The sequence below is a fragment of the Condylura cristata genome, unplaced genomic scaffold (assembly GCF_000260355.1).
Source record: "Condylura cristata isolate star-nosed mole 26May11 unplaced genomic scaffold, ConCri1.0 scaffold00024, whole genome shotgun sequence".
Taxonomy (NCBI): Eukaryota; Metazoa; Chordata; class Mammalia; order Eulipotyphla; family Talpidae; genus Condylura; species Condylura cristata.
The window spans coordinates 2164674-2182061 of NW_004567125.1; the positions used below are offsets into that span (position 1 = coordinate 2164674).

Genomic DNA, 17388 nt, shown 5'->3' on the forward strand with positions numbered 1-17388 from the left:
GTGCCCAAGTGGTAGAGTAGTATACAGCTACTCTAGAGTGGTATACAGCTTTTGTGAAAGTCTTTTTTATTCTTCAGAAGAATACTGTATTTAAAAATACGACATGGTGGTTTTTTTTTTTTTTTTTTTTCTTTTTTGAGAGGGAGAGCTATACCCAGAAAACATGAGGAAAGCAAAACAAATAAAAAATTACCATCAACAGAAATAGCCATTGTATGAGACTAAATTTTGTAAAGAAATTCAGAACAAGTGTGTCTCCCAGAAATCAGTTGACTTTTATTAAAAGATAATTATTCAATGTCAGATCTTGCTTTTCTGTGAGTAAGCTTCCCATTGTTCATCTCATAAGAGATTTGAAATGAGGCTGTCACCTGAGGTTAACATACACTGGCTTTTCCCCTTTACTTTGATTCATGCAGCTGAACAAAGTAGCAGTTGTCTTTATCTTGTCAATTTGAATGTGTACTGATCTATTCTATCCTAGACACCAGTCGCAAAAAATTAACTTAATCTCCTATTAAAGGAGAGTAACTTTAGTTCTTTGGCAAGCTACACTTCAGTTTAGATTAGGGGAAAATCAGTGATTTTCTAATTAAACTTATTTAATAAATTTTGTATGCTTAGACTTCACCACTTGTATCCAAGTGTATTTTTCCCCAAGTAAAATAGTAGCACTTGTTTTCTTAAAATTGATGATGTTCAACTCATTCTCTGAAGTAGTTTCAAAGAACCTGATCTGTTTTCTAAGGCAATGAACAGAAGATACCACCATTGGAAATAGTTTCGTCTCAGCACCTGATGTTGTTAGCATCTCTGCCTCAGACACCGTAATAGCAAACACCAGGTTGCTCCTAAAAGAAGTAACAAGGTTAGGGTTCCTGTGTCTGGTCACAACATTTTTGTTAACATCTCAGTACATAAATCTCATGTGTGTTTCTGTTTAAAGGCACTTTACACATATGTGTAACAGTACTATAACGTGTGCATGAGCAAAGCCTATCTAGTTTCTGTTCTTGCCTTAAGACTGCCTTAAACGTAAGAATAGTAGAAGGCAGCTCTTCAGCACCGTTCAGGTAGCATTTTGAGCAGTAAAATCACAAAGAGCATAAATCTGGCACTGTGTAGACAGTAGGGAAAACCCATGTATAGGCAGAATGCTCCTTGTTCCTCCTCAGCTGGGAACATGCCTGTCAGGTGACTGACATCTTGCCCTATGCGCATGACTGTGTGACAGCAGCATGTCACTAGTGTTGATTCTGTGGTTACAGATTTTAGTGAGTAGATGAATTTGCAAATGCAAAATCTAATGGGAATCTGCTGAATTAAAAAAGCATATACCTTAGGGCTCAGTCTTATCAAAGTACAGTTTGAGCAGTGGCACCTACCTTAGCAGGATTAGAATATCACTTTTAGGGCTGTAAACCACAGGGGCAAGATCATCTTGATTGTTTATATTTTTGTTAAAAGTTATTAGCGCTTTACTGTTTAAAATTAATTAGCTTAAATCACCAAATTGAAGATCTTCACTTAAATGCAAAACTACAGCCTAATTTTTTAAAGGTTCATTGAGAAAATTTTCTTCTATGTACTGATGAACATTGCAGCTTAACATTTCTAAGCAGGATGCAGTTTACTTCTCTTGGAAATTGCACAAATGAATTGGGATAGGATGGACCCCCTTGCAACCAGAGGAAGTATAAGTGGGCTTGAGTTCTCTGTCTCCAGCAAGTCCCCCTACTCCTAAGCAACATGGGCCTGAATTGGATAACTGCTTTGTTTACCACACAGGTGCTTTGCTTTTAGAATGATCACTACCCTGAAATGCAGCAGAAACAGGAAAATGGGGTGTGTCACCCAGAGGTGACTTTGTATTTTTATTTTGTCTTAATATCTAGCTTTTCCTGTGATTTTGCATTCTAAATTATGACTTCTAAATTTCAGGTTTTTCTTTCTAATAACCATATAGACTTATATAGAGAGTGCAGTAAAACGTGCTGTGAGGACTTTTGTTGCCTTAAACCTATTAGAATATGGCCTAACATGGCATTTTTTCCTACAAACTAAGACCTTTTAAACAGCTCGTTTTATTTTAAAAATAAACTCGAACAACTCACAAAAGCTACATAATCAGTTTTGATTATGTACTTTTAAAAGTAATTCACTGTCACTTTCCTCCTTCAGGTTTCAGGGATGACTTCTTAGGAGGCAGGGGAGGAAGTCGCCCAGGTGACCGGCGAACAGGTCCCCCAATGGGGAGTCGTTTCAGAGATGGTCCTCCCCTTCGAGGGTCCAACATGGATTTCAGAGAACCAACAGAAGGTATGAACAGCTCCTGAGGGGATGGGCCTTGTCATGATTATTGCCACAGGCTACCCCTTAGTCTCAAATACCTCGTAGGAAGTTGGTCTGTACTGGACTATCTGGTGATAGACTGGAAGTTCTTTAAGGCTGTTCACTTTTAGGAAATGGGCTGGTTCTAGAGATCAGCATACGTCTGATTTTGCCCAGCTGGGAAATGGGATCCATTCTTGATAAACCATGTTCTGTTTTGTTTTTTAATTCCTCCAGAGGAAAGAGCACAGAGACCACGGCTCCAGCTTAAACCTCGAACAGTTGCAACACCCCTCAATCAAGTAGCCAACCCCAACTCTGCTATCTTCGGGGGAGCCAGACCCAGAGAGGAAGTCTTTCACAAGGAGCAAGAATGAGCTTTCGGGTGGGAGGGAATGGGTGTGGGGGAGCCTGAGCAAGAGCACAGCTGGCCAGCCCCGGACTGGCAGCCCTGCGGTTACCATTCCTGCGCCTGACCTTTGCCCTCCTTTCTTACAAGGGAAACACAGCTTGTGAGTGCATGTCAGCAGTTAACAAGTGGTTTTTAGTACATCCTTGGCTTTGCTGTATCTAGCTAGTGCCTGTTTTGTGCTTTTTCTTTTTTTTTCTGCCACTCCTTTGCCATTATCCTCCTCCTGTCTTTTCTCCTCGCTTCCTTCCAGCACATCAGTTTCTTTAGAGGGACAGGCAGCCACCACATGGAGTTGTTTGGATTGAGGTGTGGCCTCATCTTTTCTCCTTTGCTTTGTCCTTTTACTTCAGGCACACTGGCCAGATCCCAGTTGCTTCCTTTGGTTTTCTCAGTGCTTCTCCTGACCTGCATGTCGAGTTCTGTATTGCTGTGGCTTCCTGGAGAACAGAAAAGTCACAACTCGGAATAGTGTCTTGATTTTATCGGCTGTAGTCAACATACAGAATTCAAGGCACTTTGTTTTCAGAATAAGGGTGAAATAATCTGTTGACCCTTGCAAATTCCTTGCTATCTCTAGGTAGTCCTGTCTCCATTGCCTCCTTCCCGAATGGATTGTTGAAGCAGAGTAGGCCAAACTGATGCGAATAATGTGAAATGTTGGGGGGTTCACCTAGAAGGAAATTGAGTGTGTCATGATGTTCACAGGTTTCATCGCTGCCCCTTGAACATTGTCTGGCACCGCTGCATCGCGGTGCCGACGTCTGGCTGCCCGGCATAGCGAGCCTCCAGCCGGGCTGCTTCTGCTGGGCAGGGTGCTGCGGGGACCGAGGGTGCTGGTGGGAGGGCTGTGCTGGGTGTGTGGTGCACACGTCGCTTTTCGCAGATCCCTGTTGTGTGTGTCCTGCAGCCCCTCTGTGTTTCTTCCCTGGTGTAAGTAACATGAGATACTAAGCTTCCCACCATCCCTCAATTTTACGGTGAAAATGAGCCTAGGATTTGGCTTTTTCTTCTTTTCCTTGATGAACTGAATTTTTTACTATGCAGTAAGTTACTGGATCTCAACTTAGGGATATTTTATTCTGTGTTGTGTTCAGCTCTACCTGGGGCTAGGCGTCTGGGCATTAGCTTTTGAGCTTGAATACGTGTGTGAACAAATTAAAAATTCTTCAGCATCCAAGTCCCAGTCTGCCCCATTGGGAGTGCTTGGGGCCAGCGAGCTGCTTGAGCCCTGAGGAGAGAAGCCCTCCCCAGCGTGACGGGAGGGCTGCGCTAGCCCCCCGCGCCGGCCGGCGTGTGCTCAGGTCGCAGGTAATGCGCCGGCTCCCTGGCTTCTCTTCCTTTGTCTTTGTTACAAGGCCTCGGCGATTCACAGAACTCTCCCTCCTTTCCTTCCTTCCACCTGTCATCTCTGCTTCTGAAATAAGAACCATTTGTATAACGCCAATACTTAACTTAAGAAAGACATGCATTATGTGGTTGTAATCAAACCTGATACTTTCAGATGACCTACTTACATCTTCAATGTGGGAAAGATTAAGAACAAAACAAATTCATCTAAACTTCTGGGCAATCCAGTTGACTTTTAAATGTAAGAATGGAATTCCAAACACTTAACACATTCAGCTATATGACAGAAAGTAAATCTATGGATATGGTATTTTGTGAATGATCTTTTAAATAAAAGAAAACCTTACGTAATATTTAACTCTTGTCTTTATTTTGAGTTCTTTGCTGCTTGTGAAACTTCATTTGGCAGGCACTTTCCAAATTTAGAAAAGTGTACTGTGCGATAAGCATCTTTTAGAAGTCACAAAGTGGGTGAGATTGTTTTTATTACTTGATGATTAAACCATAGGATGCCACATTCCCCTCCCACCCACCCCCATTTCCTAGAAGTGTAATTCTCTCCATAGAAACCCTACATAATGGTCAGTTTTTGGAGAAAGGAATACGTTTTTTCCCTCAAGATGGAAGAAGTCAGGTGCTTGCTCGACACGTACCTACTTTTATGGACCGATTGGTTGTTTTCAGAAGAAACTCTCAGTGCTTTTGTGGCTGTGGTGGGCACGGTTTTGTGGTGAGCAGGTAGTTAACCCCTCGGTGGTTTGGTCTGGGAGACCCCGGCAGCACAGTGCTCTCTTCATTACCTCCAGGTGGGACCCTCAACTACAGAAACATCCTGAGAACAAGATAGGCTGGGAGGTGCCTGGTGACCAAGTCTGTGGACTGCCCCAGAGCCCAGAGTGTGTCACGGAGGATGCTATACATGCTGTCTCTTAAGTGGGGAAACCCTGAGGTAGAGTGGGGGTTCTGGGACTGGAAGCAAGACTTGGAGCATAACTCCAAGAGGCTGCCAGCTCTGAAGGTCCTTGAAGGAGGCTTACCTAGATCCCCCAGTGATTGAGGGTTTTTAGCACTGAAACGAGCAGCCATCACTCTGCCTTTCCCCCAAATGTTGCTGTAAGTTGGCAAACACTGCTTCTCATGAGTCCCTATTTCCTCAGCTTATAAATACATAAGCAAGTTTCTTAAATTGTACCTTCTGCCATCAGTAAGCAACTGAGTAAGGAAGAATGTTGATGAGCTTTCACAGATATGTGAGCCCTAGTTTCTCTACTACTCTTTAGGCGTCAGAGAAAACTGAATGGCATGCCAAGCAGGCCTATTTTGTCAGGGGTTAGATTGTACTTCCAGGTCCTAATAGGAGAAACGTATCCACAGTAGTCTTCTGAAGCTTCAGTTTCCTATCATGACCTAAAATGTTCAGTGAGGTTGCATTGAGCAGGCAGCAGAAAGCGAGGTCCTGGAGACATATGTTTGAAAGAAGGTGTCAGGATTGTGACCTGTGTCCACCTGAATTCTAAAGTTTGAATTCTATAATTCCTAGGAATTGGCCTGTTTTGCTCAGTGAAGCAATTAGTTGGTACAGAGTAAGTCTAGAACAAGAGAGACATGGCAGTTTATAAAGTTGCTCATACTTAAGGTTCACTAGAAGGTTCCCTTTGGAATGACAACCTCAGTGTGCAATGGAGTTATTAAGCTGATGGTGATGGGTGAGTGGGGTCAACAAATCTCCCATGTGCTCTCAGGGAAGTCCGGAGGGGAAGTGCGTAGGGTGTCAAATCCCAGACTTTCTGAAGGAGCTTCCAGAATAGGATAGTAACCCATGGAGCATGTCATGTGTGTCACCTGGCTGGCTCTGCACCCTGAAGGGAAGACTACTCAGAGGATAGGCAGTCCTGAGCTTTCTGCAAGTGGGGCTGTCCAGGCCTCTGCTGAGGCGCTCTGTTCACCTCGTTTCCCAGCCTTGAAACATGTTGAAGTGTTTGTGTTGTGTGGTTGGCAGACTTTTAGTGTTCCCTTTTGCAATGTTTTGTTCTGAAAATGAACTAAGATAAGACAATTAGAATCCACTAGTCTTCCCCATCTGTAGTCATCCTTTAAAATATTGAATACACAAATGCATACTATTTTGCAGTGGCCATCACCTTGGTGTTCAGTTAGGACAGCAGAGAATATATTTCCAGTATGTGTTCTTTTAATCCACTGGGAGACAAGGGTTAGTGTTTATGAAATCATTGAAAGTTTAAATATTAGAAGAGAGGCAGGGAGAGGGAAATGGAAACAGCTCTTCAGGCAACCCAGAGATTCTGTGACTTATACTAAGATCCCTTGGAACTGGTAGAATTCTTTCTCGCATGCATTATACTTTATGTATGCGTGCAAGAACTGGAGTGTAGGCAAGAGGTGTGGATAGTAAAAGCGTTCACCAGAGACAGAATGAGGAGCAGAATAGGTGGATCTTCTGAAATAACACCACTGAGGGGAGGAGTGGATGAGACAGGAGTGGTCTGCTGTGCCATATGGGTCAGCTCCTTGGCCAGGGATGGACCTTGGTCTTGGTGGTGATAGCCCTGAGACTTAATCTCTAGGCCACCAGGGAGGCCCTCATATGCATTACACTACTGAAAGAAAGAGTATGCTCGCTAAATCTTAAAAAATAATCAAAATGAAATAAGGGTATATGCTGAGTTCCTGCAAATAGACAAGGGGGACAAAAGCAACCTGATAGTAAACTTGGTGAAAAATTAACATATTTCACAGAAGACCATAGGACCCAAATGATGTTTCAGCCCATTAGCAATTAGAAAATTATAGAGGGTCATGTTTTGTGCCCATTCAAATAGCAAAAGCAAGCAGCCTAACAGACCAGCCACATCTCTCGGGTATTGCAGCTGACAGTGCAAAATTGTGTAGCTGCTCTGGGAATTAACTTGAAAATGGAGTGTTGCCTTAGCCGAAAGCCCGAGGCTTGCCCTCCCGGAGACATGGCTGCTGTCATAGGATGTGTTCAGACACTGAAATTGTCTGCAGACTAGGGATTCGGTAATTCAGCAACGATGAGGGTCACGGCAACTGTAGCAGAGGGGAGTAAGCCCCAAATACTTACAGTGTGATACTTTAACATGTAAAATACTTAAGAATTGCACAGATGACTGATCCACACCCTCCCGAAATAATAGTTACTCGGGGGAGGCCAGGGTGCAGAAAAATGGAATACTCGTGTTCCATTGGGTATCATTACCCATGATCACAAAAAAGTGCCCAAAGTGTGTAGGGATGATGCTAGCATCTTTTTTAGTAGCAGGTGGCAATCAGATAACTACAGGTTAATGCTAGGAGCCAGGAGCTTCTAGAATGATGTATACCTGCCTCAAGGTGCCTCTTAAACTCATAATTCTGCATCGGCCTTTACAAAATATGTGACCCCAGAAAATCCTCAGCCTTGGAGTCGTCCAGGGACTACTACCTAGGTGTCTTGCTTCTGTCACAATGTACACACAGCTGGTGCTCCGATGTGAACTACAAAGCCAAGTAGCTCTGTTTCAAGTGATGAAAAAGTTTTGGAAATAGGGTGATAATAGTCTTACAACATTGTGGATGTGATTAATGCCACTGATGGCACACTTTTAAGTGGCTAATTTTGTTACGTTTTTTGAGTATTAAAAAAAATAGTGTGTGGGCCCTCCCTGGTGGCGCAGTGGGTTAAAGCACTGCACTGAGAAGCTGAAGCCACTTCCGCATGAGTTCGATCCCCGCCTGCCCTGGAGGAGATCCACATGGCGTGGCAGACCTCTCCTGACCCGCCCGCTCTCCCTTCAGCAGTGTACTTCGTTGATCTGCCTGTTCTGCTCCCCACTCTGTCTCTGGTGAATCCTCTCACCCTCCGCATCTCTGGCCTATACCCCAGTTCTATATGAATAAATAAATCTTAAAAAAAATAGTGTGATATGGGAAGGTGCTCCATCACCAATCGGAAATGCAAATCAAATGCAGTGAGATGGCATCTTACTGGCAGAAGGGTGATAGTTCAAAAAGATAGTGGAGGTGTGGAGCAAAGGGACTTCATAGCTGGTGGGTTGTAAACCTGCAGTCACTACAGAAAACAGGGTTCCTTAAAAACCACCTCACACCCCAACTCCACCTCTGGGTATTTGAAGAAAACAAATATACTAACTCAAGAAGTTAGCTACACCCCCCACATTCATCACAGTATTATTTACAGTTACATGGAGGCAACCTACTGGATAGACGGATAAAGAAAATGTGACTACAAACAAGACAATAGAATATGAAGTCATTAAAAAGTCCTGCCACAGGTCTCTCTGGTGGCACAGGGGTTAAAGTCATAGTGCTATGAAGCTATCACCCGCCACTGTAGTGTGGGTTCGATCCCTGGCTAGGGTGCTGACCCATGTGGCCCAAAAGACCTCTCCTGTCCCGCCTGCTGCAGTGTTTCAGTGAATCTTCCTATTCTGTTCCCCACTCTGTTTCTAGTGAATCCTCTCACCCCACCCATCCCAACCCCATACCTATGATCTACACCCCAGCTCTTGTATGTATAAATAAAATTTTTTTTAAATCTTGCCACTTGCAACATGGATGACTTTTGAGGATATATACCCTTGTGGAATCTAAAATAGTCAAATTCAGGGTCCTCCCAGGTAGTGTAATGGGTTGAAGTGCAGCACTACAAAGCTATCCACAGCTTCTTCAGCACAAGTTTGATCCTCAGCCAGGAAGTTGACCCACATGACACGGCAGACCTCTCCTTACCCGGCTGCTGTTCCCCTCAGTGCTGTACTTAGTCAATCTGCCTGTTCTGCTCCCCACTCTGACACTGGTGAATCCTCTCACCGCCCCTGCACTTCTGGCCTGTACTTCAGTTCTAGATGCATAAATAAATAAATCTTTTTTAAAAGTAGAAGAAGAGTCAAAAGGCATAGATACAGAGAACAGATGGGGTGGGAAGTGTGGATATAGGGTTCAAAAGATACAGTACAAAATCATCCAGGAGTGTCTTGTGTAGTTCATAATGCTGTGGTTGAGTATTTGATGCTCTTTAAACCAAGCTATCTGAGAACTGTTGCTTCTTTGAATGTTCCTAAGTACAGAACTTAAAAGTTCTCATAAAAGAAAATAATTATGACTGCAAAGTGATGGAGGCTAAGTTATTAGACTTGTGCTATTTTTTAAAAAGATTTATTTATGCTTACAGAGCTGGGGTACAGGGCAGAGTTGCAGGGGTGGTGAGAGGAGTCATAAGAGACAGAGTGGGGGGCAGAACAGGCAAATTGACGAAGTACACTGCTGAGGGGAGCAGTGGCCGGGTCAGGAGAGGTCTGCCACGCCATGTGGGTCCCTTCCAGGACCGGGGGTCAAACTCCCACTGAAGCAGCTGCGGCTAGCTTGCAGTGCTGTGTTTTAACCTGCTGTGCCACCAGGGAGTGCCCATTTCTCAATATACACATCTATTGAATCGTTGTTCTATATCTGAAACTAACACAGTATTATATATCAATATGTCTCAATTTTAAAAATAAAAATATTAATGTAGGGCCCTCCCTGGTGGCACAGCAGGTTAAAGCACAGCACTGGGAAGCTAAAGCCACTTCAGCATGAGTACGATCCCTGCCTGCCCCAGAGGTGACCCACATGGCGCAGCAGACTTCTCCTGACCAGCCTGCTGCTCCCCTCAGCAGTATATTTCATCGATCTGCTTGTTCTGCTCCCCACTCTGTCGCTGGTGAAGCCTCTCGCTGCCCCTGAGTCTATGGCCTGTACCCCAGTTCTGTATGCACAAAAAAAAATGTTAATTTAATAGGTTGAAAACCATTGAATTGTTAAAAAAAAAAAAGTCTAAGTGCACTAAAATGTATACAACTGAACATGAACCGCTTAGAATTTTGTTTTCTAATTCACAACTGAATGTTTCACAAGTAGAACAGAACTTAGAGGAATTTGAGAATTGCCTGGAAATGGGGCAGGAATCTTCTACTCGGCTCCAAAGTGGGCCTTTGGGTTTGGTAGATGGAAAGTGGGCTCAAGAGGGTCCTGAGGGCTCCTAGGTCCCACTGTGGTAGGACCTGGAGACTCTGTCCGAGGTAGGAGGTCACTTTTGCACCTGCCATTGCTGAGTCCCAGGAGGAATCTGGGAGCATAGAATGATGTCCTCCCAACAGGACACATGGAGGGTGGGAGCCCCCAGGCAGACACGAAGTTCTGGGTGGAGGGGGCCGGATCAGGCTCGTCCTGGCTGTAAGCACCAGCGGGGCAGGTGGTCCCAGCGAGAAGGGCTTCAGGACTGATGGCACTGTGATCGGAAGAGACAGTGGACTTTGGAGGCTTGGGGTCTGGTTCAAACCCACGTTAGCCTCTGAGGCACTCTTGTCTCCTGTATAAGAAAACTAAAGTCCAGCTGGAAGAGAGACTGGAAATTAAATGCCATCTTCGCATTACCCGACTTGAAACAAGGGATGCGGTGGCGATGGCACAGCTGACCCCACCAGATACCCCACCAGATACAGGACTGGGGACAAACTCCCGGCTCTGAAGTTCCCGAGTGCCCTGAAACCAGCTCCAGGCCCATGTGCTACCCTTCTCTCCCACAGGGTGGCAGCAGCGTACAGCCTGGGCCCTCACTTTCTGTTTCCACGGGGCTGGCGCTCCTGTCTGAGCTTCCACCCTGGCCCTGGCTTGCTTTCCCGTCTCAGCCACCGAGAACCAGGACAGAAAGAAGCCACTCCCAATCAAAAGGGTCAATGTGCCCCGGCAAAACAGCCCCACAACTGGGCAACTCAGATTCTGAAATGTCAAACTGGTGGGTGTCAGGAATCCTCGGCGGCTACTGTGTGGAGGGGGCAGGGATGCCACTGATAATTTGATGGCCTTGAGCAGTAAGGCCAGGGCCCCCAGGATGACAGCCACGGACATGGAGCATCCCAAGCGCAACAGGTGATTCCCTCCCAGCTCTCACTGGAGAAGAGGCAGGTCTCATCACCCCCTTCTTCCAGTGGCAGGAAGGAGTTGGCACAGGATCTGGTCAGAGGGTCAGGGGCAAACTGCCCTGCTCGCACCCTGCTCCCGCTGGACTCGGCGCCTCCATCAGCTGGTCTGGCAAACGGCTGATGAGAGGCACTGGGGCCGGGAGCAGTCTGTCCCTTCTGTCCTTCAGCGTGGCGCCCTGTCCTGCTTCCTCGGCTGCCCACGGCTGCCCATCCCCCGTCTGTGTGTTTTCCAGGTTTGTCTCCGCCACTGACCTCTGACCCGCCCAGCCACGTGCCAAGTGGTGCGTCCCTCTTGCCCTCCGGGCCCTCCCTCCTGGTCTCCGTCTCTGGCTCGCTTGCTTCCCCTTTGCTCCTGCACCCCGTGGCACGGCCTCGCCTGTCCCTCTGCTCACTGCCCGCGGCTCGCCGTGTGTCCTGGCCCTCCTGGCCGTCTGGGTCTCGGCGTGTGGTGTGTGCCGTGCACGCGTCACAACCCCAGCCTGTGTGTGTGTCTCTCCCTCTGCTTCCCTTCCTCTCTGGTTTCCTCTGTGCATCTTGTGTGTGTGGGTGTGTCCTGAGTTTGCATGTTCTCGGGGTGCGGGTGTCTCCTGCCCCCCGCCCTCTCCCGGCCTGGGTGTCGCGCCGCCCACTTGATCTTGCTCCCGGTCACTCTGTGTCTCTCTTCCTCTTGGCGGTTTATCTTCACTTGTTGGTATATTCGGGGGTGGGGGTGTCTCCGTTCCTGTGCCCACGCATGTGTGTCTCATTTCTCAGGGTCCGTGCGCGCTCTCATCCTCTCCGTCCCTCTCTCTCCTCAGTCTCAGTCTCTCTTCTTCCTCCCCCTCTGTTGGTCTCTGTGAACAGCAGGGCCTGTCCGGCAGAGCAGCGGATGTGAGGGATGACTCCGGGGCTGACAGGAAGCCCGCCGCCTTGCCTGCTGTCCGCCGGTGTCTGTGTCTGTGGCTTCAGCTCGGGCAGGAGTGTGGGTGCACTCAGGATGGGGTGGCCGCTGTGAGGAGCCCCCGACTCCCAGGTAAGCCTTTCCCACGGGTGCTGGAGCCTGGCCCGACAACCAGGGGTGGCACTAACCCTCTTGGCCCTGAAGGAGCACTGGTGGCCCACTGGGTGAGTGCGAGATGTCAGGGTGGCCTGCACCCTCCCTCGGCCCCAGTGCTGTCTTAGAAACTCTAGCTACCTGGCCTGCGGCTCTGAGTGGCAGCCTGTTTCTGGGCTGCAGCCACTTCCCTGCCCTCGGCTTCCCCAGCCCAGCCTGCACAACCCTGGGAAAGCCCCGACCACCCTGTGGTCTGGTCACTGCCCAGACTGGAGGGTAGCTGAGGACCCACGAGAGCAGCTCTCTACCCCAGGCCTGTGACTCCATTTCGTCATCCGTACAGTGGACTGTAACGCGTCCACCACAAGGCTGTGGGATGATGGGGAGACTGCAGGCAGTGTGCCCGCGTCCAGCCCCAGGCCAGAGGGGCAGCTGTCTCTGCTGTCCCTGCCCAGCCCTCATCATGTCTGAAGGCCCGCAGACCCTGGGGATTGCCTGGCACCCTGCTCTGTCTACAAGTAGCCCTGGCCTTTGCCACCCCCTGCGCTGAAGCCGGACAAGGGCCTCCTGGGTCTCTGCACCGGCCGCCTGAGCGATAGGACTCTCCGTTAGAGGCCTCTCTGATGCCTGCCTCATTGGAAGCTTGAGGTTATTTAGAAAACAGAACAGGCCCCAAAGCCCAGTGGATTTAATTTTCCCAGGGCTCCCAGCTGGGCCCTCTTGCTCCACCCCCACTCCCAGCCTGCCCTGCAGCCCTGGGGGGCCTCAATTTCTCTGTCTGCAGCTGGGAAGGGCTGGGAGAGTAGGTAAGATGGCCTCCCAGGGCCGGTGGGACTGGAGACGCTCAGAGATGGTGCTCGGGGCCTGGCCCAGGGCTTCCCCACAGCCTCTTGTGCAACCTTGTTCATATGAAAACTGCCCACTTCCCTTTGTGCTATTTTGGCCTGCAGAGCCAGCACTGTGGCGGCCCTCTGCACCCCACCCAGCCCTGCCTGGCCCCCTGGGGCCTCTCTGGGGCCTGGCTCCCTCTCCCCCGACCCTCATCCACCCTGCCTGCAGCACAAGAGCAGGCACAAGAGTCTTTGCCGATGAAGCTCTCATTTTAAAAAATGTCTCCTGATTCTGAAATACGGAACATAAGGAGCAAGGCCAGCAGAGCCCCTGCCAGGGTTGGGATCCTGGCTCTGAGGCTGATGAGCTGGGTGGCCTGGGGCCAGTCCTCGCTCCTCTGAGCTTCCCTTGGGAGAGAGATGGCATCTCCCGGTGACATACATAGTGTGTCTGGTACCCAGGAGCTGGGCCATGGCCACGTGTCTCCTTCAGCTCCCAGTCTCCAAGGTGCGGTCCTGGGGGCCCAGAGAGACACTGCAGCGCTGGGGGGAGGGGGAGGCACAGGCCTGTGATTCCCCGGACCAGGCAGGGCCCGTGTCTGCCAGTTGCCCCACGCTGCTCCCTGCAGCCAGCTCCTGCTCTGGCTCCCTAGGCTGCGGCCGCCCCTCCCCCTCCACGGGATCAGGGCAAGCCAGGTCCCTGCCGCCCAACCGTGCCACCATGCTGGCTCCTGATGTGCGTCACCCGACCCTGGGCTTCATGTGACCAGTACACACGATGTGTCATAATCGTCCTTCCCCGGCTAAGAGAGGGACCACTGCAGGCCAGAGACGCTGATTTGGTTCTCAGGCTCCCCCAACCCGGTGCCAGCTGGGTAGAGATGGACCAGGGCTGGGGCCGCCTCGCCGTGTTCCCAAGGCAGCAGGTCGGGGAAGCAAGGGATCTCTGTAGTCAGGCACTCTCGGGCAGACAGCCCAGCAGGTCAGCAGGGCACAGGCCAGGGCCTTCAGCGGCCCAGTGCGGCTGGACCTGCATCTGGCCAGCATGCGTGTGGCCCATGCCAGGGTCTGCGGTGAGTCTCCTGTGGGGAGAAAGGCCTAACCTAAGGAGAGATGAGGAGGGTCAGCAGAGGGAAGCAGCAGCGCCGCCTCTGAGAAGAAGGGAGGTGACAGGGTGTGTGTGAGGGGAATCCTCCTTTCTCTTCCTGTGGCAACTTCCGGTCACAAGGTTTGGAAACTCCCACGTCCCCAGTGACTCACCACATTTTGGGGAAGGAGAGCGGCCTCCCCGTGATGTTCCCTTCTTGGGGCTCAACACCACATGGAAGTTTCCTGTCATCTTTACCACAGGGATTGAGAACCTCAGAAAGGTTCCAGATGTGCCAAAGCCCTGGTCTGGCAGCTCTCCCGCCTGCCAGGGCCCATGTAGACCTGTCTCTTTTCTCTTTTCCTTAATGAAAACAAAATAAAACAAAATAATAAGAAAGCCCAGCTGTGGTATGAAAGGAAACCCTCCTCCCAGGGACCGAGGCGGCAGGCCTCAGAAGTGGGGTCTCCACATGTCCACCCGGGGCAGCCCCCGTGAGGACCCTGCTCCCCGGCCTTCACAGGGGGCCTGAGACCTGGTTGCGGTGACTCCTCGGACACTCCTGGAGTGGGCAGGTCGTGTATTGCCAGACCCGGTACGAGCTGTCTGCACTTTGCCAAGACAATCACCTCATGGTGTGGCTCGGAGGCTGGGACGGGCCCCGCCAGGCCAGCTGGCAGACTCGGCCTCTGCGCCCTGGCGCATCCCCCCAACTCTGAGTCCCTCTGCCTGGAGCACTCTTCTCCTCTCCCTGCTCCCAGGTCAGGGTCTGGGTGTGCAAGTGTTTAGGAATGGAAATCTCACTGCCAGCTTCCCCGGGAAACCATGGATGGGGCAGAGAAGAACCCTAGAGAGGGATGGGGGACCACTTGGGGTTCTGTTTGGAAGGCGTCACAGACTCCTATCTTGGGGAGCAAGCCTGGTTTACAGGAGGTGAGTTGGGGTCTGGAGGCCAGAATTTGAGCCCTGAGTTCCCACTTAGCAGCTAAGGGGACTTGGGCCTCGGTTTCTCAATCTGTAATCTGAATCGAACCACTGCCTCAAACCTGTGGGACCTAAAGGTGTATAGGAGTGTGCAGGTGTGTTTGGCACTGTGTGGTGGGTCTTTAGAACCTTCCAGCACTCACTAAGTGATGATGGCCTGGGGCCAGGGAGTTGGGCTTGAGATCAGATGAGGAAGAGGGCTGAGTGGGGGTGGGGGCTGAACGGTTCCTCAAGAGGCCACCCTGCAGTCCCCTCTGCCCCAACCCCACAGGGCCCCCACATCACAGCCTTGCAGGAAGAGTGGCCAGGAGCGGACATGAATGTGGACGCCCACCTGCTGTGGCCAGGGGCCGTTCTGCTGCTGCTGCTGCTACTGCTGGGGGCGGTGGCCAGCCTGTGTGTGCGCTGCTCCCGCCCAGGTAAAGTCTGGTGGGTGAGGGTGGGGTCACAGGCTCCATGAGGACAGATTAGCCCAGCGACCCTCCGGGCCCAGGCCGGCTCTGGTCAGAAGGGCGGTCACATCAGCTTCTTGAGGCAGACAGGAACCCCAAGGATTGTCCCAGAAGACTGGGGGGACTTGGGTTTGTCTGGGTCAGAGACTTGTATCTGGGACCAAGGGGTTGCTCTGGACAAGGGAGGAGGCGGGGTGCCTGCCTGGGCTGCACTCCACCCTCCTGGATAAACACCCCGACACAATGTCAGGGACCCGCAGTAGCTGCGGCTCAGCCCCGCGCCTGCGTGAGGCCTGTGCAGAACAGACTAGATGACACGTGAGGGTGCCCTGGACCTTAGCTTCCACCCCCACCTCAGACACGTGACCATCTGAGCCTTTTCTTGTAGGTGTGAAGAAATCAGAAAAGATCTATGAGCAGAGGAGCCCGTGAGTACCTGTGACCCCAGGCTGATGAATGTGTGAGCCCCGACTGGGTACTCCGGCCCAGGGAAGGCTGTGGGCCTGTGCCCTGGGGCGTCAGGGGAGGCCTGGTGGGAGAGAGCGGAAGGGCTTCTTTTCTATATAGAGAGAGAGAATAGTTTATTTTTACATCATTTTGTGCCTTTTTCCATCTCAGTTGTAATCCCTGTGGACCGGTTCGCCCGTGTGCCATCACCATAGTCCCATTCACTCCCCACACCCACTTTTGATCCACCCCCGTAAAATGTCTCTGGTATATAGTTATTCATTATTATTATTGTCCCCCACCCCCACCCCGGTCCTTTATGGTCCTGCTATGAGTGAAACCATCCGGTATTTTTCTTTCTCTTTTTCTTTCTGGCTTACTTCACTAAGCATGATCCCTGAGGGGAAAGGTTTTTAAGAGAAGAAGGTGAAAGGGACATTCCAGAGAGAACGGTGGGCCAGAGCGGCACAGCTCTGGGGTGAGCACTGCCTGCCAGGGTGGAGGTGCCACCTGCAGGCGTGCCCTGAGAGGGCCGCGCTCACGGGAAGGAGGGGCTTCCTTGTGGGAGAGGCTGCGGCCGTGTCCTTCGGGCGGCCAGAGGGCCTCCTCTGAGATCTAGAAGCTGTGCAGCAGGAGGCTGGCAGGCGGTGACACGACTGGCTCACTGGCCCCAGGAGGAGGGTGCTCTGCCTCTCCCGGGCACTGGGCGGGCCAGCCGGCCGCACCCCGCAGACTGGGGTGCAGGGTGGCCCACCAACCGTCCTGGGCATGCCGAGCATAGGTCGCGACTGATCTTGGGCCCGGGGCACCTCTGCGCCCTGCCTGCTGCCTCTGGCCCCCACTTGCTCATGCATGCACCTCTCTGCACACGCGCTCATGACACGGCCGGGCAGGTAGTCATGTACAAATATGTACACACACACTTTCTCATTTCCTTTTGCAACTGAAAAACCACAGTGAGATTTGAAAATAGAATTTTCCCTTCTGTGCCCACCCCTGGGGCCAGCGCCAGACCTTGATAGCGCTGTTCGGCCACCAGCTTTCTGGCTCACTGGCCCACAGCTTCCACCAGGGGCAGGCTGGGCATCCCAGGTGCCCTCTCACACCCCTGCCCCAAGGCAGGCCTCCTGCATCTCCCTTGTCTCCTCCTCCCTCAGGCCCTGATCACTCGGGTTCCTCAAACCATAAACTTTCAGAATCAGAAGCTAAACTCGCTCGTGTGGGAGAAAATGGGAGAGGAGATTCCCCACCTCAAGTGGGTCCAGTCCGCTAGTCTGCGTGAAATTGCTGCTCTGTGCACCAGGCCCAGCTCTTGCATCACTTCCTCCAGGAAGTTCTGCCTGATGCTCTCCTGTAGAGTTAAGACATCCTCCCTAAGCCCCCATTTCCCTGGGAGCCCAGGAAAATGGAGCCAGGTATCCATTCTTGTCCAGGAGAGGAACCCAACATGCTTTTAAAAAAAAA

The 17388-nt window shown here is 50.7% G+C and overlaps 2 protein-coding genes across 3 annotated transcripts in view; both read left to right on the forward strand.

The window, feature by feature from the left end:
* The window catches only part of EIF4H (eukaryotic translation initiation factor 4H), a 26785-nt gene extending 22341 nt beyond the window's left edge, over positions 1–4444 (forward strand). For both annotated transcript variants that reach the window (XM_004688301.2, XM_004688300.2), the window contains 2 exons: positions 2182–2319; positions 2569–4444. In XM_004688301.2, the coding sequence (XP_004688358.1) occupies positions 2182–2319; positions 2569–2708 (278 nt within the window). In that variant the 3' untranslated portion in view covers positions 2709–4444. The remainder of the gene's footprint in view (positions 1–2181; positions 2320–2568) is intronic.
* A 7307-nt stretch (positions 4445–11751) lies between these two features.
* Positions 11752–17388, forward strand: part of LAT2 (linker for activation of T cells family, member 2) — a 13187-nt gene continuing 7550 nt past the window's right edge. The window contains exons 1-4 of the mRNA XM_012728954.1: positions 11752–11782; positions 11935–12103; positions 15274–15444; positions 15866–15905. Coding sequence (XP_012584408.1) covers positions 15342–15444; positions 15866–15905 — 143 coding nt within the window. The 5' untranslated portion in view covers positions 11752–11782; positions 11935–12103; positions 15274–15341. The remainder of the gene's footprint in view (positions 11783–11934; positions 12104–15273; positions 15445–15865; positions 15906–17388) is intronic.